At 42.4% G+C, this 23,131-nt stretch overlaps 1 protein-coding gene across 1 annotated transcript; it reads left to right on the top strand.

Annotated features, from left to right (window-relative positions):
- Window positions 1-536: 536 nt before the first annotated feature.
- Window positions 537-22,163, top strand: NDC1 (NDC1 transmembrane nucleoporin). Its single transcript, XM_077333665.1, has 18 exons — window positions 537-872; window positions 2,563-2,683; window positions 3,131-3,232; window positions 3,971-4,145; window positions 4,963-5,101; window positions 5,551-5,659; window positions 8,163-8,214; window positions 8,801-8,933; window positions 9,389-9,481; window positions 10,402-10,483; window positions 11,568-11,726; window positions 13,434-13,697; window positions 13,784-13,902; window positions 15,115-15,165; window positions 15,525-15,588; window positions 16,382-16,482; window positions 19,883-20,043; window positions 21,466-22,163. The coding sequence occupies exons 1-18, from the start codon at window positions 744-746 to the stop codon at window positions 21,527-21,529; spliced, it is 2,118 nt and encodes a 705-aa protein (XP_077189780.1). The 5' UTR covers window positions 537-743; the 3' UTR covers window positions 21,530-22,163.
- The last annotated feature ends 968 nt before the right edge of the window (window positions 22,164-23,131 follow it).

Here is a 23,131-nt window from a genome sequence, read left to right on the forward strand (position 1 = left end):
TGCCCTTTGCTTACAGCAGTGAGCAGGATTCTAGTTCCATCCAGAGGTAGAGAGGCAGAACATCTGTTTATCTGTTTAGAAAACACTGATTGCAGTCAGGTTTTGGAGAAAGGTGGGTTAAAACTGTTATAAATAGCATTGCAGCAAGTGCATCTTCTCCCCTTGACTGCTTGTGGCCTGCAAATATGAAAGGACTACACTAGGAAAGTAGCGTAACAAATGAAGACTAAGAAGAATTGCGGCAGGTTGCTGTGAGGATACATATAGCGCCATAGCAGAAGCGACAGATACACATTTTAAAGTGTACCAGAGTTTAAGATTTAATAATTACTACAGGTGGGAGACTCCACTGTGCTAACACAAAGAGCAAACATTACAAGGGGACCTTAGTGACTATATAAACGATGTACGAGCTTCCATCAATAGCGTCAAAGAGCCTCCTCGCCCTATCAAAAGCCGAGACCAGGCCCAGGCGCATGCGCTTCCCACTGTTCTGTGCGACGCCCTTCCTGGGGGTTGCTGGGAGATGCAGCCGCTCTTCTGGTTTGTCGGCCGAGCAAGGAAGGCGCGGCAGTCCGACAGAGCCCCGGGCGCTCCGCGGCCTTCCCGCCCTTCGTGGCAGGGCGAGGGCGGGGCCTACTGGCGCGCCCCTGGAGAGCAGAGGGAATGGCGCCCGTCGGCGTGGTCCGTCCCCCCGGAAGTCGGGCCCATGTGCTGCGCCGCTCTCTTTCCAGGCCGACCCAATGCTTGGCGCGACTCTCACCGCGAGGGCTGGCAGCCTCGTGGGGGGCGGCGGCGGCGGCGGAGGAGGGGCCTGGGCGGCGGCGGCCATGAGTCCCGTTACCCAAGAGCAGCAATTGCTGCTCCGCCAGGTCAGTCCTTTCGCCAGTCGTTCTGTTCCGCAAACGACCATTCCCGGGGGGGGGGAAGGGGGGGCAGCCGGGCAGGGTCGCTTTGCTCCAGTTACGGACAAAAGGCCGACTCCATTTCGGTATCCTTAGCCGTGATTTGCGAAGGTTTGTCCAATGAACTGAGAGCCGTGCGTCGGGACAGGCTTGTGAATGGAACGCAGTCGTCTGGGGGATTGCATTGTTCCCGCTGGCTTTCCGCAGTGTTCACACGTAATATACGTGCGAAAAGCGAAGTAGCTGGGTGAGCAAAGAAGAAAGGAGTATGCTGCGGACATTTTCTACGGTGCAGTCCTCAGCAGAACGATAACCGCTCCTCTTAATAATGTAATGCTATGCCTAGAATGCGTGTACACTGTACTTGTATGAGCAAAGATCACAGGCAGATTTCACTTCTTAAAAGTATGTGCATCACTCCCGGTGGCTCAAACTGAAAATAGTATCAGTGCAATATGGTAAATTGTGGTGGTGACAACAGCAGCATTTACATTCACATGGGAGAGTCAGCCTCACAGGTATACTAAATCCCAGTCCCCTGAAAGTTAGCACATTGAGTTGTGCCCAGAAATGAATTGCCATTATAAGGCTATTTTTTAAATATTTAAAGAGAGTAGGGTTTGTGTGTGGAATTTTCAAGCATGCACCTAAATGGTACAGTCCAAGATGGCTGTAACCACTTAGAGTCCCATAAGGAAGATTGCCATGAGAGCAGTTCCCCCACACAGATGCACTATTGAAGTAATACAGTAGCCTTACAAAAAAGTCTCTCCTTTCTCCTCCTACACTGCCCCATGTTAAAACATCCTTAGACAGTTTCCTCAAAGATACTTGCAAACACCCCTGGAATGTTTGGCATCATCTGCCATTTGTATTTGTATTGATTTCTCCAAGGAAGTCAAAACTGGATACCATCCACAGGCCACCTCCTATTCAGCTACAAGCCACGCCTGCATTTATTTACTCATTGTCTTCCTTTCTGCTGAGAATTATTACAGAATTAGGAAAACAAGATAAAAGAAGACCATATAAGATATGTCATAAAGTGGCAACTGGATTACAAACAATACAGTAGAATTGAGGTAGTAACATGCAATCAGCTACAACCCTATTCCAGTTATCAAAGCATCATCCTGACCATCTCCATTTGCTACAACCCTTTCTACACATAAAGTTGAAATTGTTTCTTTGCCATGAACGAATGCACATCCGTTGGCGGATTGGCCACGTGAGAATCTCAGGCTTGTCTGAAAACACAGCCCTGACGTACTTGCTATGTCTTTAACATAGGGCTGATTGAGCATAGGGATGAAACTGTATATCACACATCTGCTTTCCAAGATGAAAAGGCTTTGGAATTTGAAAAGAATAGTTCTTGCACATATACCCCCCTCCCCGAATTTTAATGGAAAATACATCACTCTTCATTGATAGTGTTGTTATGCAGAGCATGTTATGATGAACATGCTGTTTTTGCTACCAGTTGTCCTTTATTTCTCATTTTTAGAAGTCAAACATTTCCTTAATACTACAAACACTGCACACATTTGGTTTTTAATAACTGGTTAGTTATTTGGATATAATTTAATATAATTAATATAATAATTTGGATGCTTAGGAGGCAAAACATTTTCACATGTTCTTGCTTTCTTTTTAGATTTTGGGATGGAGAGCAGCAGCAAGTACTGCATGGTCTATATTACTGCTTCCTCTGTGTACGGCAGCCTTCATCAGCATTAGTACTATTGACTTAGTTCACCCTATACAATGGATCACAAGTGGGTACCAGGCTACAACAGACTTTAATCAGAGAACATTTACTACTAGTAATATTTACCAGTTAGTGCTACTGTTTATTATATTTTGAGATCTACTTCTTTGGAGCCTCCAAAGTAGCTTACAGTGCTTGCAAAATACAAATGATTCTGTTTAAAATGGAAGAGATGTGGGTGGGAGAGAGGAGGATAGATCTAAAACAGATTTTATTTATTTATTAAAACATTTATATCCCCCTTTCCTCATTGTTTAAGGCAGCTTACAATTTTAAAATACTGATATCTGAAACAAAACTTCTATAGAAGGAGAATGGCTTAATTGAGGCCTGCCAATGAATTAATATACTTGAAGTGACTTCTTCAGCTACTGCTGAGACATTTTGGTATTAAACAATTACAGCATTAGAAGTATGTTTACAGTACTTTCTAACAGATTCCTCTTCTTTTTAGGCTCATTCAATGATTTGTATACTTCCTATGTTATCTTTTGCTTGCTGCTGATGTCCATAGTGATATTGGTAATAAGTATCTTCAATGTGGAATTTCATGCAGGTGGGTATTGAAGTATATATTGAATGAAATTTGAAGTTTGTCTTAATTTTCCCCATTTTTCCTTAGATTGTATGCATAATTTTCATAAAGATGAACATGTTGTAGGACTTTAGATTGTTTATTTTAAAACTTAAGTACAAATATAAGAGCCTCTTGTGGTGCAGAGTGGTAAGGCAGCAGTCTGAAAGCTCTGCCCATGAGGCTGGGAGTTCAATCCCAGCAGCTGGCTCAAAGTTGACTCAGCCTTCCATCCTTCCGAGGTCGGTAAAATGAGTACCCAGCTGGCCGGGGGGTAAATGTTAATGACTGGGGAAGGCACTGGCAAACCACCCCGTATTGAGTCTGCCATGAAAACGCTAGAGGGCGTCACCCCAAGGGTCAGACATGACCTGGTGCTTGCACAGGGGATACCTTTACCTTTACCTTAAGTACAAATATACAGCTCAAAAACAGTTCATGGTGGAGACTTTTTCTGTTGCTAAATGCCTATTAATCCTAATGTCTCAAAATACCATTAAGGTTCTCTCTGATTATGGCCATATATAGCTATCCCTTCTCAAAAATGTGGACTGATAATTTGAAAGAATTTCTCAGCAGACCTTAAACTGTTTGATCAGCTTAAACACTTAAATGAGGAGCAGTGATCCTCAGAATGACCATTTGTGAACTGTGATATGCAACAAGATGCATTTAATTGCTTTTTTGGACTGGTTATATGTTCTCTTTCTTTCTTTGCAGTTGTACCTTCTATTCCTTGCTCACGATTAGCACTGATTAGCAAGATTATCCACCCGCAGCAAGTGATTCATTCAGTTGTGCATGCTGTAATGGGAATGTTGGTGGCTTGGTGTGCTGCAGTGATGACTAAGGGAAAGTTCCTGTTTTTATCTGTATCCTGCACAGCTTCAGAAAGGTGAGCTTTGATGATCACAGAGCTGTTCGTTAAAGTATACCATTTCACATGGAAATAAATAATGTAAAAATGGACTTTTTGATAAGTGGCCATGTTATGAGGATAGAAGGCAGGGAAATGATAAATAGTTTATACAGATCGTTCTTTGAAAATTTCTTCTTATATTCCTTTGGTTGTAGTGGGGACAAACATCTTGTAACTGGACTCTGCGGTTTTCTCAAGCCATACATTATGGTTGCTGGGAAACATAATGCCTGCTCTAAGTAGCACAACTAATAGTCTGGTGAGCTTACAGCTCTAGTTCTGCACAGTCAAGCTGCTGCTGAGGGTTGCCCAGACATTTCTGGCAAGATAAACTAATTCTGTTCATCCAAATTGTTGTTATCACTATAAAATGAGTTAATACTTTAACAATTTAATTTAAAATGAGAGAAATGTTCCTATTTCATGTAAACCGCCCTGAGCCTTCAGGGAGGGCGGTATATAAAATAAATAAATGTTTCTGGGCACTCTTGGTAGTTTGTAAAGCACTAACCTTAACTTTGTTGAGAGGCAGCACACTTACAGTTCATTGCACTTAAGTACCACTGGTCTATGCTCCGCCAGCTCAGGATTTGTACTTATTTGAAAGCGTTTGTGCTTTTTCAGCACTATCTAGACCGAGAGTGTAGCAAAAAAAAAAAAAAAATTCTAGCCAATTTCTATTTTTTCCTCTTGCAATCTGAGAAAATAATTACATTAAAGGTAGACTTGCATACGAAGTTGCTTTCCTCTGTCTCTTTGTGTATTTAAAATCTGAAGTACTGTTTTGCTTCAGCTCAGATGACGATGTTCCAAACATGTGCCTGAATGAATACCACCTCTTTCTCTTGCTCCTTGGAGCTTTCATGGGTTACAGCTATAGCCTCCGATACCTTGTTCACAATATGAACTACCTCCCATTTCCAGTCATACAGGTAACTACATAAAGAACAGGAGCATAATATTCTATCATTGGACCAGCTGTACTGTTCTTTTTTTATGTATCCTCGTGCTGCATTACTAGTTTTTGCAGAAATCATGATACGTTATTTGGTATAGGATTTGGTCTTTCAGAAGATACAGTTGTGGTATAAAGATTTTTGGTATTGCCTAATCTCATATCAAATCATAATCATATAATATCATAATCTTCTCTCAAATCTTCTTATTTGAATATATAGTGATTTACTGTAGCATTCAGTACAGATACAGCATTCAGAGAGCAATAGATGCCATAAAAGAAAGTGAGGTCTTAGCATTGGGGTTTAGCATGAAGGCTGTTGTTTTTGAAACCATTTTTCATATAAAGTCTGATTATTGTTCAGATCAAACATGCAGGGTGGATAACATTTTGAAAATGTTGAACATGTTTAATATTTTTTAGCAATATAAATACCTACGTTTCAGAAGATCTCTACCTCTATTGGCAAAGCAAAGCTGTGTGGAATCTCTTTATATGGTTAGAAACTTCTGCGCTGCATACTACTTTTTTGGTAAGATTTTTCCTCTTCTTTAAATGAAAGGAATAGGAGGTGAGATATCTTTTTTGAGGGGTGTGTGTGTGAGAGGAAAGAGCTACCTTGAAAGAACCAAGTCTTTTCGTAGGGATAAGTCTATTTCTTATTGGGTTCCAAAGAAGGGTACAGCAGACACATCACAGTCCCTCTCTAGATGGGTGGTGGTGGTTGTAAAATCTAATTCTGCTGACAGGGAGTGTCTGCTGGAACTGAAGGCATGTTCTTTAAGTTGCCTGGGTTTTTCTGCTGCTTTCCATTGGTGTGTACCGCTGTTAGACACCTGCAAGGTGGTAATGTGGCCTTCGGAAGATACCTTTGTCCAACACTGTGCTGTTGATCACCAGTCACTATAATTGGACTGTTTACAGTAGGACATCTCTGGTTACATTTCTTTGTGTTTTAATTATTTGAGAGGAAAAACTAAGATATGGCTTCAGCATCAGTTGCAAAGAGAAACTAGATGCAAGGTCGAGGTGATGTACTTGAATTCTAAGGCAGTATACTATTTGCCAGATCTTTTATGTCAAATAAGTTATTGGGGAACCACAAATCTGGGTCAGCCTCAAAACCTAGCCCAAAATTTGTCCTTGTCACAACTTGTCCAGAGGGTGGAATGTTATCTCTGATGTCCTGCTGAACTTTGGTGGAAAGTATGGCTCAAAGGCAAGGAAGATCTACAATCTCTCTTTTCAGCTCCAGTTTCATGGAATCATCTATGTCGTAGACTGTTTATGCAGTGGAGGTTTCATGCCGGGCTGCAGGCTGGAATTTTAGTCGTGGCAGGTTGCCCCACCTCTTCCTGCACCTACATGGGGGGGCATTTGGCCTGGTACACCTCATCTGCCCCCGATCTGTGCTCCTGCATGGTTGCTGGGGCAGTGAAGTTCCCAGTGCATAAATGGTCATACTGTGCCAGGAGGATGCTCTTCAAAGTTCAGCACCACAGTGATCTGTGAACCCTCCACTCCTGCTGGGCACTGGGAAGGGACACTCCACAGTTGCTTCTGCAGCACCCTCCTCTATTCCTTTCTCATTCCATCACCAGTGCTGCTAAGGAAGCAGTTCCATCTCCTCCTCCTTCTACAGCTCTCGCTGGTGTGAAAGCAGCTGCAGCCTACCATACAGCATCTCTGTTGTTGCTAGGATCTGCGGTAGAGAGCCCAGGCATCATCAGCACAGAGTACTGGCTGGTGCTGAAAAGTGCTGGGAAAGGGGAAGGAGGAGATGAAGCTCATGAGCGCTCAGAGCTTGGTGGTAATGAGGCAGGAGGGCAGCTGAGACATACTTGCAGGGGGGAAGCCTTGCCTTGGTGAGTACAGTTTTGAACCCTTGGCTTGCATAATCATGCAGTGTGTGTTTTGAGCTTTTCATAGGAATCTGGTTGGCTATCATAACCAACAAAATGCTGTACAAGATGGAGCTTGGTCTTAGGCATCAAAGCAGTTCTTGTACCATGGCAGCAACTGCAGTGACATGGTGAATCTGTTGCTGGAGGAAGTGACTATAGAATTGCTCAAAGAGCAGTATGGCTTGACTCTGCATTGCCTGTTTATATAATAGATGTGAAAAGTAAATGTTAGGGTGAATGAGGCGAGAAGCAGTAGAGGCTGCGAGGCTGTCATTGACTGTATGGGACTATACCTAGCTCAAGGATAGACAATCCTTAGAGAGGGCCTCAAGGATGTATGGGCTACTTTAATAGCCAAAGGTGAGGTTGTGTGTAGCGTGAAGATCTTCATAGAATGTGGAAGCAGCAGGCTAATGAATGTGGTTACTGAGTTTTGTTGAACTAAAAGGTTTTGTTGAACTAAAACTCTTAGGATGGAGGTACAATTGAGGGTTCCGTATTTTTTTTCCTGTTAGGGTCTGCAGCCAGCACAGTTGTGTTTTTTAGGGGAGAATTGGGGAGGTAACCCTCCCCTCCATGTTATTTCCATGCCAAAAGTAATTATCTCCAGGCTGCTTTTACCCCTGCTGTTGGGGAGGAAGAAAAAGAAGAAGAGTTGGTGCTTATATGCCGCTTTTCCTACCTGAAGGAGGCTCAAACCATTATTAATTCACATACTTCATTTCTCATCCACTTTTCTAACACAGACTCAAGGTATTCCTTAAAAGGTATTCTTTATAAACCATTCCAAATTTGCACATTATGCTAGTAGTGTGGGAGCCTTCCTGACCTTTTCAGACAGGCTTTTCTTCCAGTTAGCAGCCACAGCAGAGAAGGCTCAAGTATGCACAATTGATCTTTCCTGTTTGCTGGGTGGCATATACCCATACCCCCTCTTCCCACACTGGGGTAAATACATCTTGGAGGTGTTTGTTTGCTTAATTGATATTAGATTGACATACATGGTATTGGACTTAGTTTTCATTTTTTTCTTCTTTGGGTTTTACTTTTGTGCTGAGAATTCTTGCTTTTCATGCATATAAACACATTCCTGTGTTTTTACGGCTTGATATTCTTTTTGTGGCATTATAGGTTATATTCCCAAGGCATGGATAATTACTACAATGAACCTTCATATAGATAGGTGAGTACCTGTAAAAATCCTTATGTTTATTGCAAATTGTGATGAAACACACATTATCTAAGCATCTGCTTATCAGGAAAGAAAGTAGTTATATCCCACACTGCTGTGGAGAGACATAAAAGATTACAAACTGAAATCACTTGGAAGGCAGTAATACTCTTTGGCATTGGGGAGTAATTGAGAGCATGACTTCCAAATATGCTCTGTGACCCACTTTGTTCCCTGCTATTTGTATGTACTTGCATGTACTTGATTATTGCATGTACTTGATTATGTATTGTAGTAAATAGTACATGACTCAGTCTATTGGTCAATAACTATTTGGAAAATACCGTGTTGTAATATGAAGAATTAGGTTCATTTAAGGGCCTTTATAATCTCTTCCCTGAAATCAGTTTTTTTTTAATTAAAGAGCTGAAATGGTAATCTTTATGATACAGGCTACAGAATAAATTTACTGTTTGTACTTCTCAGCTTCCATCAAGTTACTTCCAGGCAAAATAAATCTGTAGTCAGGACTAAGTGAAGAGTATGTTACATAAAACTAGCTTCTCTAATTTTGTTTGCTTATTTATTTGCCTTTCAGTAAATTTCATCCTTTAGATACCATGGCTGGTCTCTTGGATTTATCTCTTCTGTACCACAGCTGGCTGTGTGGTGTGTTTCTGCTGATCACTTGGTACATTGCGTGGTTACTCTTCAGAATATATTCTACTGAGGTTGGTATTATGTTCTGCACCATTCTATGGCAGGGCAGCATTTGTTACTGAAGAACACCATGGGGTACATGTGTCACTGCTCAGCAAAACTGCTTTGTAGCTGCCTCACTCGTTTTCAGGTGTTCTCCCCATCAGAGCAGGCTTTGAAGCCTCTCTGTGACCGTTTATGCACCGGAGGTTTAATGCCAGGCTGCAGGCTGGAGTTTTAGTTGTGGCAGGTTGCCCCACCTCTTCCTGCACCCACATGGAGGAGCATTTGGCCCAGTGTGCCTCATCCACCCCCTATTTGTGTTCCTGCACAAGAGCTGGGGCAGTGAAGTTCTCAGTGCATAAACGGTCTGTGAGTTAAACAAATTCACAAATGACCAGTAATTTAATTATGCCCCTACCAATTTCATACTGGCCAGGGTTGCTTAATGTTCTTGCTTCAACTACAGTATGTGCACCTCTTTCAGGCATATCACTTTCCTGTGCAGCCAACTTTTACAGAAGAAACCGAACAGTGCTTACCTAAAATTTTAAACAGCAATCCTCCACCTATTTTAAAGGTATGTGAGTTTATTTATCTCAGTTCACTTGTTTCGCACATATTTTCCATTGATTAGCATATGAAGAAATCACACTAGCAAAGCTAGGTTGGTTTTGGTCGTTTACATGTTAAAAAAACCCACGGACAACAAACATTGCATGAGTGGCCGGAGTCCAAAGATATGACTTTAGCTCTTTAGCTTCCTTCTTGATCTTACAAATCTGCTTTTTACTTTTTGTTTGCCTTCCCCAAATCTTTTAGCTCTGGCCATCTCTTCTTCTTGATATTCTTATAGTTTCTGTCTTAAACCCCATGGTTACCTTCTGCCTCTCCCTTTCCTAGGTCCCTAGTGCTTCACACCCTCACCCTTTTTAGACCATTCTGTCTCACCTAATGTATTATCTGAGTTAGCATAACTCAGTCAAATGCTTTCAATAGCTTTGTCACTACAAAAAATCTTAATCCAAATATACGAAATCTTAATCCTTTACAGTGTAGATGTATAAAAACTGATGCTTGAATTTATGCAGAATAATTCTTTCTACATTTCCTTGGATATCTCAAATAGCTGTTCTCACATTCTATCTCCAGTGTTTGAGGAACACTTGGGATTGCTTTGTGAATTCTTCCCATGAGCAGGGATAGAATCAGCCTCCTCTGTTTATCTTAGAGCAGGGGTAGTCAACCTGTGGTCCTCAGTCCAGATGTCCATGGACTACAATTCCCATGAGCCCCTGCCAGAGTTTGCTGGCAGGGGCTCATGAGAATTGTAGTCCATGGACATCTGGAGGACCACAGGTTGACTACCCCTGCCTTAGAGTAACTTACAATCAAAATAAAAAAACCTACTTTTTTTATATGAGCAAATATATGGATGAAATGTTGTGTTAATACCAGCCTGGTAATTTACAAAGACCTTGTAAACATTTCCCTCTGCAGTTCTTGGCTTTACAGGACCTGATGTTTCTTTCTCAGTATTCTGTTGTTCGCCAGCAAGAGGTCTTCAGCCTTAGCCAGCCAGGTATTTGGAAAATTATTTTGTTCCTTTAAGACAGAACAGTGTTAAAAGGAAGTACTTTGTCAGAGGCTAACCTAATTTAGGCAGAGTTGCTTTCATTTGCTGGTAAGTTTGGCATTTTGCTGGTGAGCTTGACAAATTCCACCACAGAATTGATGGGTTTTTCCAGCATACATCTGAAGGCTTAAAAGCAAAGGTAGTACCATGTGCTCATAGCTGAGCATGATGAGATTCAGGATGACCATGTGTGTAACCCTTACAGTTTCCAAAGCAAAACATGCTTCTGCTATAATTTAGAATACCTGAACATATTCTCCTTGGATGGGATTTGTGAGGTTTTGTTGCCTAACTTTGTGGTGACTTCCTTGCTACAACTGTGCCTCCCTCAGTTTGGTCACAGCAGCTGATTGTTTTAAGTGTTCTTGTAGCTTAGGGTTGAGTTCTGAGCTGTTCTCACTGTTTTTAAACCATGGGCAACTTTTAATTCATTGGAACAACATTTAACTTGACCACCTTAATCATGTCATATTATATCCAGCTTGGTGTAGGAGTGCGGACTTCTAATTAGGTGCTGGATTTGATCTAGCGCCAGTGCTCCCCCACATGCAACCAGTTGGGTGACCTTGGGGTCACCATAGCACTGATAACGCTGTTCTGACCAAGCAGTAATATCAGGGCTCTCTCAGCCTCACCCACTTCACAGGGTGTTTGTTGTGGGGAGAGGAAAGGGAAGGTGACTGTAAGCCGCTTTGAGACTCCTTCGGAAAGAGAAAAGTGGTATATAAGAACCAACTCTTCTTTTTCTTCTAGTATAACAGAGACCTGAAAAAAAGAATTATGACTTTAAACTTTTTTTTTAATGGTCAGTTTGCAGCCGACATGGTGGCCTCATTGGGTGTTGAAGGCAAGAAATGTTCAGAGGTGGTTTGCCATTGTCTCCTCAATAACCTAGATTACTATTTTAGTTTGGTATTCCAAAGTGGATATTCTGCTTCATAGTGATAATAAGGGCTTGTGAATAGTTTTGAAAATGTAATTTGTTATTTTAAAACTATTTTCAAATAAATAAATTCTGCTTGTCTCAAAGGGGGACATCCCCACAACTGGACTGCAGTGTCCAGGGAGTGTTTGAATCTGCTGAACGATCTGACTCTGAAGCTGATAGCCCACCAGGAGGCTGTAGCTACAAATGGGAGACTGAATCAGCCACCTGCAGGAGACTTGAGTAAATTCCCCGGCTCTCCAGGTAACAAGATGGGTCTCTTACTGTTAAGAGAGGTTTTACATCTCTGAATATCAGAGGGTGGGGTGGGGGCGGGAATCACAGCAATGATGTTGCCTCCGTAGGGCAGCAAGGAAGGCTGCTGAGCGGCTTTAAAAGACGTCAGGAATGTTTGGAGTTATTTCCTAATACAGTGCTCCAGCCTAAATAATGCTTTTCATTTTACATGGGGAAAGTTTTCCCAACAATAACAAGTGACAAGAGACATACAGCTTCATTGTCACAGTATGGAAAACGGCTGGAACATGAATGTTGCTGTGGCAAGCCTGATTTCTGTGTAAGGAATAAAACGCCTCTAAGAAGCAAATTGTGCCTGAACATAGCCGGTGCAAATGTGATAACACCTCCTGGTATTCATTTTACATTATATTCTGTACTCAGTGGCCACTTTGACCCTTCAAACTTCCTACATAAAATAACTGCATGCTGAGGATTGACTCATAGCATCTGAAAAAGTCCATACAAACTTATGCTGGAATAACGTTCTGCTGGACCTTTAGGTGCCACAAGACCATGAAGTATTTAATAAAATATCAGTAAAGATGTATTGGCTTTGGGAACTCCTTTGCAAAATTTGGTTGTACTGACTAGAATGTAACTTCTCTGACCAGGGTTGTGTTCCTACACCATAGACACTGTGTGTTGTACATTTATGTATTTACTAGTAAAAAAGCCCGCTGTACTGTAAATACAGCGGGCGCTAGCGGCCCCCAGACTCTTCCCGGGGCACGTGGCAGGCTTTGCGGAGCCCCCCACCCCAGCAGGCGAGGCCGGCCATGTGTAGTCCCATGGCTGTGGCACGGCCTACCTGCGTCCCCGGCAGCAAGGCAGCAGATGTTGTCAGTGGGCTGGCAGTGGGGGCAAAGCGTGTGTGCCAGCCGGTGTGAGCAGTGGAGGTGGGCTCAGGAGAGAGTGGGGTCGGGCGCCGCCCTGGCGCTGTGGCCGGGCGGCGCTGCGGCCGGGCCAGCTCCGCCGCAGGGCACCAGCAGCTGCTGCCACTTTCTGCTCGCTGCAATGGGCGCTGGCAGCAGCCTCTGGCACCGGCCGCCGGCCCCTCATGGCCGTGGAAGTTGGGCACGGCTGTTGTCAGGGTGTGTGAGCGATGGGCGCCGGCTTCAGCCACGGCCTCTTGCCGTTGGCTGTTGGCCGCAGCTGTCGCCCCGTTCTGTTGCTGCTGCTGCCGGGTTCGACCTCTTGCTGTCGGGTCTGACGGGCGGCTGTCGGAGCCGTGTCTTTGCGCCGCCGTGGCTGACCATCCAGGGCACGGCTCGTCTCGGCGGCGAGGCTGCCTCCCGATTCGTCAGTCCGGCAGCAAGGAACCATCCGCAAGCCGCGCGAAGCTTCACCTGCTGATTGGGCCCTCCGATTGTCAGTCCAGGGGAAGGGGCCAATCGGCACCCTTCCTCATCCCAGACAGGGCCCGCCCTCGGGGCCCTTACTGTTTTAATTTATCCGCTCCGCAGGAGCGGTTAAAGATTTGCTAATTTTTAAATGTATTGGTTACCCTTTTATACAAGTTTTCAAGTTTACTACAGAATAAATTGAAACAGTTTATGGTGAGTGCAAGTTAACACATGGATTAGCTTCTTTTGACAGGGGCCTAATTATGAGACACCTCTCCCTGGCATAAGTTATCCTGAGCTTATCCTTTAAAACATTCTTTGTCCCCAGGAATAGCTTCTGAAGAGCGCTCATTCCAGACACCAAGGGCTGGTATCCTTCCTCGAGCCCATATGCCTTCTCTGGTTAAATCATCTCTGTTGCCCTTAAAAACGTCACCTGTAATAGACCTTGGAAGCAACTTAGGATCACCTTTCAGTCCTTCCCCACGAAATCGTAAGGCTGGAATGCTGGAATTAAGCTCTCCTTGGCATGGGTCTGTGCAAAGTCCCCATATTATGAGAAGAGGACTAAAATTATGGACATCATATTCTGGTAAGATGACCTCTTTGAACTCTCTTTTGGCTATTTACGAGGACATCTTGCTGCCCTATTTTAAACTGGCTGGAATTCTCTCCTAGACTTGCAGTGGACAGGCTTTCCTCAGGAGCCCCAGCCCATGATTGCAGTTTCAAAAGTGACCAATGAAGCAGTACAGCCGAGTTCTGTCTACTTATGGTTGCAGAGCAAGAAAGAGCAGGTATTGTAAGATATATAACCATTAATATTTCAGTTCATCAGTGCAAATATGCAAATTCTTATGTTATATTTATAATTTAATTTATAGACCCCCCCTTCCCCAATGATGGGCTTGGGGTGGTTTCCAATAATGGTGTACATTTAAAACTATAAAACTCTAAAAGCATGATTAAATACAATTTGTTCCCTTGCCACCATAGTATAGCTGGCAAATTTGGTAATTTTGATGGTAATGAGATTACCCCCTGCAGAGAGAGCCTCATATGTGGCGGAGACCTGGAAAAGAGAGGAGGGAGGCCCATAGCACTTCTGGATTATCCAGGCCTCAACCACAGGCCTGGTGAAAGAGTTCCATTTTTTGATGTGAAAGCATCCTTAGCCGCATGAACATTTTGCAGTGCAACAGAAGTGGATTACAGAAGGGGGGGGGGGGACTCACTACTGTTGCCTACCATCACCTCAGACTAAGTGGGCTGCTGCTGACGTCTCCTCCATTGATGCATGCCTGCTCCAAGGGGGCTCAATACTGCCCTGCCTAGTGTCTCCTCATACATCACTTCACAACACATGCCGACGACGCCTCCAACAACAGGACAAAGAGAGCCTTTATTTAGCAAAGAGTAAGCTGTAGTAGTCAAGACTGGCAGTCTAATCCGGAGAACTGGATAAGATGTTTAGTTGGTTTTTCCACTGGCCTCAACCAAAAGCTTGGCGGAAGAGCTCTGTGTTGCAAGCCCTGCAGGTTTTACAGACCCTGCATAACTTTGACAGCTCTGTCAGGGCCTGGATCTCCAGTATTGCTAATTCTGCACAGTTTTGTGGATGCTATGAACTTGCATCAGTCACTGTTCTGGTGGATATAATGAAGGAACATATTTCTGTCCTCTGAGAACCTGAAAAATTAAAATCTCTATTTTGTTAAAATTATGCAGTTCTTAAACTGGTTAAAGCTGCATGGCTTGCCAGTCAGTGTTTCTATATCATTTTATCAGGTAGAGGTAGCAAATCAATATGATTTACATAGACATAATTTCCTTAGACTTCTTTACCATTGGCTGTTAATTCTAATTAATTTTTTTTACCAAGATTTGGGTGTGAATCAGTGAAGCTTATATATTTTGAATGGTCCTGATAATTTCAAATGGGAATTGTGTATCACTCAAAAAAGTTGCAGATGTGCTTGGCTCTTAGTAGGTTTTCTTTCTTTTTCTAGATTAAGAGCTTCTTGTCAAAACGAGTGCTGATAATGTATTTTTTCAGCAAGGTGAGGATGAATGTGTGAGTCAGCAGCGTTTTCCTGCTTTATAAGCTACTGCTAATATTATCTCTGCTCATTTAACAATAAAAGTTGGCAGCAAAGTCATTGAAATGGGTGCTGTGTAAATTGACATTTCAGTTGCACGGTGGCAACACTGTTTTGATGAAAAGTCAAGGTTAGCCTAACTCTAAGCTACAATAATAGGGGCTGCTTTTATAAGGTAGTGGGGGGGGGGTCAACACACTATGTATTCCACATATTATTATATTAAACTTTACATCAGGAGCTCTTAATTATGTTGATTTGGAAATTTGGCTAAGCTCATTAGGTGTCTGCAATCCCCCCCCCCCTCTTCTCTCTCTCAGCACCCAGAGGCTTCAATCCAGGCTCTCTTTTCTGATACCCAAATGCACATTTGGGCATTGGAAGGTAAGCAGATTTTATCTGTTCCACTTCATATTTCTGGTAAAGGCTTAGAGAAGAAGCGTGTCTCGGGGCTTAGGTGCCTCTCAGCCCTTAACACCCATTCAAGGTAGCTGTCCCACCCCTGAGTGCCTTCGCCTCCAACCAGCTTGCCTGTCTGTCCAGCAGCCAGCGAATCACCTTCTGCCCCCCACCCTTGACCACCCCCTCCTCCTTCCACTTTCCTCTGAGGCTCAGAGTTTGCAGATCCCTGCTGTTTGAGAGCTGCTCCTGCCACTTAGTTTCCTTCTTGGGGGCCTCCAGCCTGCAGCCTTTCCAGTTCCTGCGGGCAGAGAGAGTTCTTCCATCACCCCCAATCTAGCATCTGTTGTATTCATGAATGCAACAAGCTTTGCCTCCTAGTAAATATATAAATAAAAGCAATGTCTTTTTGTCAGAATTAAAATTGAATCTCATGGCTCCTCTGCGGTGAAATTGATTTAAGGATAAGCACACGGATTGCTGTGTTCTAGTTATTTTGGTTCTGTGCCACTGAGAAACATTTAGACTTCTTATTCTGAGCACCACTAGTGCAGTATTCCCCATGTCTCTGTCTGCTTTATTGAAACATTTGTTTGCTATACTGCAGCCAGGAGAAGCTAACCTCCACAGGGTTTGGGTAGGATACTGAATTCATCTTTATGTGGCTAGGCAGTCAATTCAGTGACAGACAAAATACAGATTTTTTGTAAATTTCTGGACTTCAATGATATAATTCCAGATGTTAGAATTAAAAGCATTTTTTCTTTTCTTTTTTAAGGTCTGTCTCATCTAGTTGCAGCTTCATTTACTGAAGACAAATATGGAGTAGTCCAAACAACATTGCCATCTATTCTGAACACTCTATTAACTCTTCAGGAGGTGAGGAGCCTGACCTTCCTAAGCAAAAGCAATGCCTGCCTGCTATTGTACAGTTGATTTTGTCGGGAAAGAAAGGTGTATCTCCTAATGCACAGTGTCTTACCTTGGTTCCATTTGCTATGGCACTTCTAAAAGATATGCAAAACTAGCCATGGAAGAATGATCTATTATTCAAAAACAGTTTCTTGTGCTACGATTCCAATCCTATTGAAGCCTGATAATAGTTATTCAATGATGGCAAGTTTTTTTTTAGATTAAACTCTTTTAAGAGTTTTTATCTAAATGAGTTTAGATAATTTAAGTAAAATCTTGCTGCTGGTCTTTTGCCCATTGTAGTGTTTGGCCTTTTGTGATTCATACTTGCTAGTGTTTCTAATTTATGGTTTATCAGAGCTGTTCTGCAGTGGGAAAGGCCATGGCAACCTTTAATCTTAACCAGCAGTGTTTGCTGCATGGCTCAGGGAGTGCCATATTCACAATTACCATCAACCAATACAGCTACATTCTGTATGTAGAAGAAAAAAGGAAATCACGAGGCACAATGATGTAGTAGTCTTCTCTATGTTTATAAGTGAAAAGGTTATAACATAAAGTCTAAATTGTCAAACATAAAGAGTCAACCAAAACGGGATCCTAGGTTAAGTGACCCGCTTTCTGTTTTATCTTCATCTGTGGTTGCTCTTCCAATATATTGTCATAGTAGTAGTTGCAGTATCACATTGGCAAAATGCTCACAATCATCTGGGGATTTCATAAAGTATGCAGGCTCTGCAGAGAAAGGATGGTTGTCAGTTTTTAATTTTGGGTTTTAATGAGATTTTATTGGGGACGTTTGTGCAGAGTGGCAGACTACAAATTACATTATAAATGAATTTTTTAAAATTAACTTTGGGTTAGGTTTGTGATTTAAACCAATATCCTTTTTTGAATATGAGAATAAGTGTGTGTGATAGCCTTTAGACGTCACAGAATCCCAGGCAGAGTAAACATTTTGTTCAGAGACAACATTGCTGTATCAGTTAAGATCAGTTGATGTTAAACTTATGCAGATAGTCTTTACTAGTCAATAATTATTGTTTTCTTTGAATGAATGTTAAACAAATTCACTTACTTAGATTGAGACTAAAAATTAGACAAACAATTCTTGTAGAACTCTCAGGCTCTTTGGGGTCCCAGTGATTAAGTTGTATTAACAAAGCACAGAATCAATTTCATACATATTGACTGAAGTAAACTTCGATGAGATCAAACTGCTTTTGTTACTGTAACTCACTGAGATGCTGACTGTGTCTCAGACATGCAAAAATACTCACTGAGAGATTCAGTTAACTGACAAAGCTGATAGAATCATAACAGTTAAAAATTCTCCCATCATGTACTGCTGCTCCCTCCAATATGAAGAGTGATTGCATACAAGAATGTAAAACCCAATAGAATGGGCATGGACCTATTTTTTAAATGCAGAACAGACATTGTTTGGTCTAGTCAGCAGTTGTAGGAACTGCCTCTGCCTCATTGTGAGAAGAGAGCAAGAAGGCAGAGGTGGAAGTGATGGGTGCTCATGGCTTCCTCACTGCAGGAGCCTGCTTGGGTTAGGCCCTGGGCATTCCAGAGGGAGGCTCCAAGCAGGCATTGTGGGCTGGCTCAGCGCAGGCTCCTGGTGTGGGAAGCCTTGAGTACACTTTACTTGCCTTACTGCCTTCTAGCTCTCCCTGTTATGAGGCTCACAACTGGATGACAGCACAGTGGCCAAGGCTAGTCTGCTCTATGCCACAGAATAAACAGCAATGCAATAAGGAAATTAATTATAAGGATATTCAAGGCTTCCCACTGCAGAAGCCTCTTCACTTAAAGAAATGAGTCTCTGCAGCAGGAAGACCATGTGCCCTCTACTTTCTCCCTTTTCAGTGTCTCCCAACACAAGACTCGGCAGTTTATGAAACAGAGAAAGATACCCAAAGCAAGCTGGTTGTGGGAAAAGGGATGTTAAACTACCCCCCCACTCTCCCCCCCCCTCTCTCTCTCACACACACACACACACATTTTCCTAAATGGTTGCCATAGTGGTGATTTTACTCTCTCTCTAGTCAGCTGGTTCTCCTGGGAGCTGTCCAGGTGCTGCAGAAAGAGCTGAGAACACAGAGGCTGTGCAAAGGGGTAGAGGTTGGCCGAAAGAATAAGCTCCTCATTTCCATCCCTAGCCTTACTGCTTACCTGTCTTCCAGTGGAAACTATTTCAATGTGGGAACCACCACCAACTATAGGCATTGCCCACTTTCCTGAAACATGGGGGAAGTACGGTGCTGGGGAATGGGGGTCAAAAGAGCCCCAAGTGGCATGTGAAAGAACCTTAGGTGGCTCCCAGACCACTGAGTGCATATCACTGATCTAAAGAATTAACAACAACTGTTTAAACTAGTTCTGAAAACTTTTCCAAGGACAGGTAATTTGTTTCTTTTAACAAAGGATTTTCATTGGACTGCATTGTGATTGAAACATGGGATTTTTAATGGGTCGTGTGAAGAAATGCATTTTTACTTTGGAGGCTTGAAATGAGCAAAACCTTTACTCTGGATTTTAAAAGATTTTTTTTAGTGTCTTGATTAAAATATAGAAATAAAATTAATATAGACAAACTTCTGAATTATGAACTACAGGAAAACATTCAATTTTCCAAAATTATCATATATTTGGTCATGTAATACATCTGAAGCAGCCAGCTCCGCGGGTGGGGGCAAGGTGCAGGGTGCAAGCATGTGTGCTGGCTGCTTCGGGCACCGAAGCACCCAATTGTGGTTTACCCTTTCTTTTGAATTTCTTGTAGAATCGAATGCTATACTAAAAATAGGCTTGTGAACATTTTATTTTTAATAAATACTTCATAATTTTTGATGCTGGTCATGGTTCTCTGTACCACATAGACCTCTACCATCTGGAACATGCTATTATAAAAGGAGTGCCAGGGGTGAAGGCAGTCAGTTGGTAAGTGGCTGCTCTTCCAGGGACACACAAGGTAGTATATTGGGCAGAGGGAAACATAGAGCCAAGGCTTCAGAACTTCAGAGGGAAGCGAGGAGTCCTGACCCTCCCAGTGGGCAATTCCTTCTTAAGGTCAGGTAGTGACAGTGGTTACCAGTGGAGAGAGAAAGAAGAGCTTCTCTAGGTGTTGGGGAAACCTTGGAGGACAGGGTGGAATGAGATATACAGGCTGGAGCTGGCCTGTTCCCACCACAGGTTCTTATGAATAGATTTTCCTGGGCTACATTATCACTGAGAAGCTTCATCTTTTATTCCATTTCAGTAGCAATCTGTGAACTTTTGGTGACTTGCCTTTATTTCAGTCAAGAATCTGCCATGCTACCATGTTTATTTCTCATTTGGTTCATTTTGTCAATCCTAGGTAGTGGACAAGCATTTCAAACTTCCTCATGTTTCCAGCAAACCTCCCAGGACTTCAGGGAATTTGGCAGACACTTCCTACAAGACACTTCGATTTGCTCTGAGAGCGTCACTGAAAACTGCTATCTATCGAATAACCACAACGTTTGGAGAACACTTAAAGTGAGATTTTGCAGCTGCAGGATATCTTCATGTTTATTTCATTATATATAGTATTTATTTGTTGAATTATGTAATACTAGAAATCAAGCCCATTTTATTTTTTAATAAAATGGGCGCTAGGAGCTGGTCCCGCTTTGCACGGCTCCTCATTGGCTGCTAGGCTGGGATGGACACACGGAGGGGCCAATCAGGAGCCGCTTCGCGGCTCCTGATTGGCCCCTCCAAGTTTTTATCCCAGACAGGGCCTGCCCTAACTCCTCCCAGACAGCCCTTACTCTTATTCAGTCCACGGTGCGCTGCGCCGCAGGGCTGTTTAAAGATTCTTGGTGGATATGAATGAAACCATAAAAGAAAAACACTCCTCTTGGAAGAATAGCCTGCCCATAATAATATCTGCATTGAATTAAAAAATCTGATTTTCAGAATTTCTTACAAAATCTTCACTGTATCTTTTTGTGTATTATTTTCCTCCTTAACGTGGATTCAGTTGATTTTCAGCCATGCAGTAACAACTTTAAAAGATTTACTACAGGAAGGACCTTCTTTTGGTAGCCTTGAACCATGCCCTTCAGCCTGGCATTATTATCCCTTCATTTACTTGGATTTCCATGTGGTTGCTGAATAGTAGTACTGCTGAATAGAACCATATAATAACACATATGGGGAGAGGAATGGGAAGGCGGCTGTAAGCCGCTTTGAGCCTCCTTCGGGTAGGGAAAAGCGGCATATAAGAACCAACTCTTCTTCTTCTTCTACATTACTGTCTTACCATGAGTGAAGTCTCTTGGTTTCTGAAGTCAACATAAGAATTTAACGTTCTATAAACAAAAACTATTCAGCAATGACCAGCCCTCAGCTTCCACAGCAACCCAGGATGGCCACAAACATACTGTGCTCACTCCACCTCAGCTTGCCATCTGTTGAAGAAAACAACAGTTGCACTTAAGTTTTTTTTATGTGCTAAAAACTGCTCAGTAATTTATTCTGCAGATTATTCAGCTATTTGTTCTGTGGATAAGTTGAAGGAAGGCTCTGACCCCAGGTATTTTACAGTAATTAAACAGTGACAGAACATGGTGCAAGAATGTGGTGTGTATTCTCATAAGTGCATAAGAGAGTCATGCCAAGCTTTGGCAAACACCATGAAATCTGAATTGCCTGCATAATTGCAGGAGTGGCCAAACACTGGCTCTCCAGATGCCCAAGGACTACAATTATCATGAGTCCCTGCTAGCAGACCATGGATGTCTGGAGAGCCACAGTTTGGCCACCCCTTCCTTAAAGGAAAGTCATTAATTCAACTTGGTTTTGTTGGCATCATGCTTTTCAGAGGGCCATTACAGCCTTTTCCCAACTTGTGTGCTTTCACATGTGCTTGTGTCATTCAAAGCAGACTAATCTCACTGTTTTTGCTCTCTATAGTGCTGTACAAGTATCTACAGAACATAACAAAAGACTGCAGCAGTTCTTGGAATTCAAGGAATAGAGAAGTCAAACTGCCCATCTTGTTCCAAATGATGCTGTGGCAGCTGGTTAAAAAAAGTCAAAGAATAATTTCCCAAAGTTTACTTCAGTTGAAGTTGACCGAATTGTCAGCAGCATTTCCTAAATACTTAAGATTGTTTTTCTTAGCATTTTGTATAATAAAAGAATTTTATACTAAATACACAGAGCAATAGTTTGAATGCTGTTATGGTTTATAAATGTGATTGCTTTTTTTTTAAAGTGCATTTTTCACATGCAGTGTTGATGTGTATTTTCAAGCTTTTGGTTCATTTTGTTCTGAGGCACAAGACTGTGGTCGTTCATCGCTCCATAAATATGAGATCATACACATTTGACAGCCCCCAGCTCGCTATGTGGTTCTTTACATACCAGCTGCACAGCTGTGGCCCAACAAAAGCTAATCTTGGCTTCATGATTCTGTTGAGCTGTACATTACTCTTCAACTGAAACCATTATAATGTCACTTTGCATCTGTCTTGATAACACTGCAATGTGCAAGTCGTTAACGAAAGTACTACATGCAGCTGCAACCTGCCTTTCTGTAAAGGCAACATAAAGATGTTACTGTAAACTGCCATTGTTTAATTTAAATGCTATAAAAACTCATGTGCTTATATTTGGATTATTTGTTTTCAAGAGGGGGTAAGGTGTGAAACATTGCACACGCTGTTTATTATTCAGTAACAGCCCCCCCTCACAAACTGGTGGTAGAGAGTGTCACCCCCCCCCCTCCTGTAGTTGAGGATGCGGAGACCAAATGAGTAAGATTAAGCCATCGTTGTTGCCACTATTGTAAATTTATTGGATCTTATTATTTTATGGTTTTAGGGGACGGGGTTATGTAAGCCGCCTCGAGCCTTCGGGGGAGGCGGGGTATAAATACAATAATAATAATAATAATAATAAAACTAGGGCACTGTTCTTGATGCAGTCAGTGATTTTCCTCTCTAAAATCCAGCTATTTTTTAAAAGTGCAATTGAATAGCCAGATAATTGAGAAACCATGAGCTCCTTGATATAGGTTTTGCCAACCAGCTACTGTCTGTATATTTGATCTGGTTCAGTGATGAAAATCCTACAACTGAGCCAGTTAAGTTGAACTGACTGCCAGCTAGACATGTGCGTGTTTCCTTTAAATAATAATTATGACTTATGGGGTGTATCATAATTGATATGAAAACAAGTTTCCTATCTAAGCAGTCAATACTGAAAACAGCCATGCTTTTCTTCCATTTTGTTTTGGTTTCTTTTAACCTTGTTACCCTGCCTCAATTGGTTTCACTTTTTCAAGGCATCCAGCATTTTCCTAGTAAAGGCAAAAAGAGGCCACAGTGTTCCTTAGGGGGAGAGAGACTTTCTTAACTGACTACAAGCTGTAGCAATAGGATTATATTAATGTGTGAGGTATTCCAACCCTGAAATACAGGTTGGGCTTTTGCCTTCCCCTCTTTTCCCAGTGGCTGCCCTGCCAAATTTTTAATTGTGGTCTGCTCTTCCCGGCTTGTTTGTTGTTTCCAAATGTTATCCCCCTGTCCAAGCAAGCCTATCCTGCCATTGTGTGCCTGCCCAGATACCTTGTTTT

This window comes from Paroedura picta, chromosome 4 (genome assembly GCF_049243985.1).
Source record: "Paroedura picta isolate Pp20150507F chromosome 4, Ppicta_v3.0, whole genome shotgun sequence".
NCBI classification, from domain to species: Eukaryota; Metazoa; Chordata; class Lepidosauria; order Squamata; family Gekkonidae; genus Paroedura; species Paroedura picta.

Excerpts from the sequence above, each read along its gene's own strand:
- NDC1 (XM_077333665.1), top strand. The coding sequence starts at position 744 with ATGCTTGGCGCGACTCTCACCGCGAGGGCTGGCAGCCTCGTGGGGGGC. Across the intron at positions 13,698-13,783 it reads ATTATGGACATCATATTCTG|ACTTGCAGTGGACAGGCTTT; the intron begins GTAAGATGACCT and ends ATTCTCTCCTAG. Across the intron at positions 13,903-15,114 it reads TGCAGAGCAAGAAAGAGCAG|ATTAAGAGCTTCTTGTCAAA; the intron begins GTATTGTAAGAT and ends TTCTTTTTCTAG.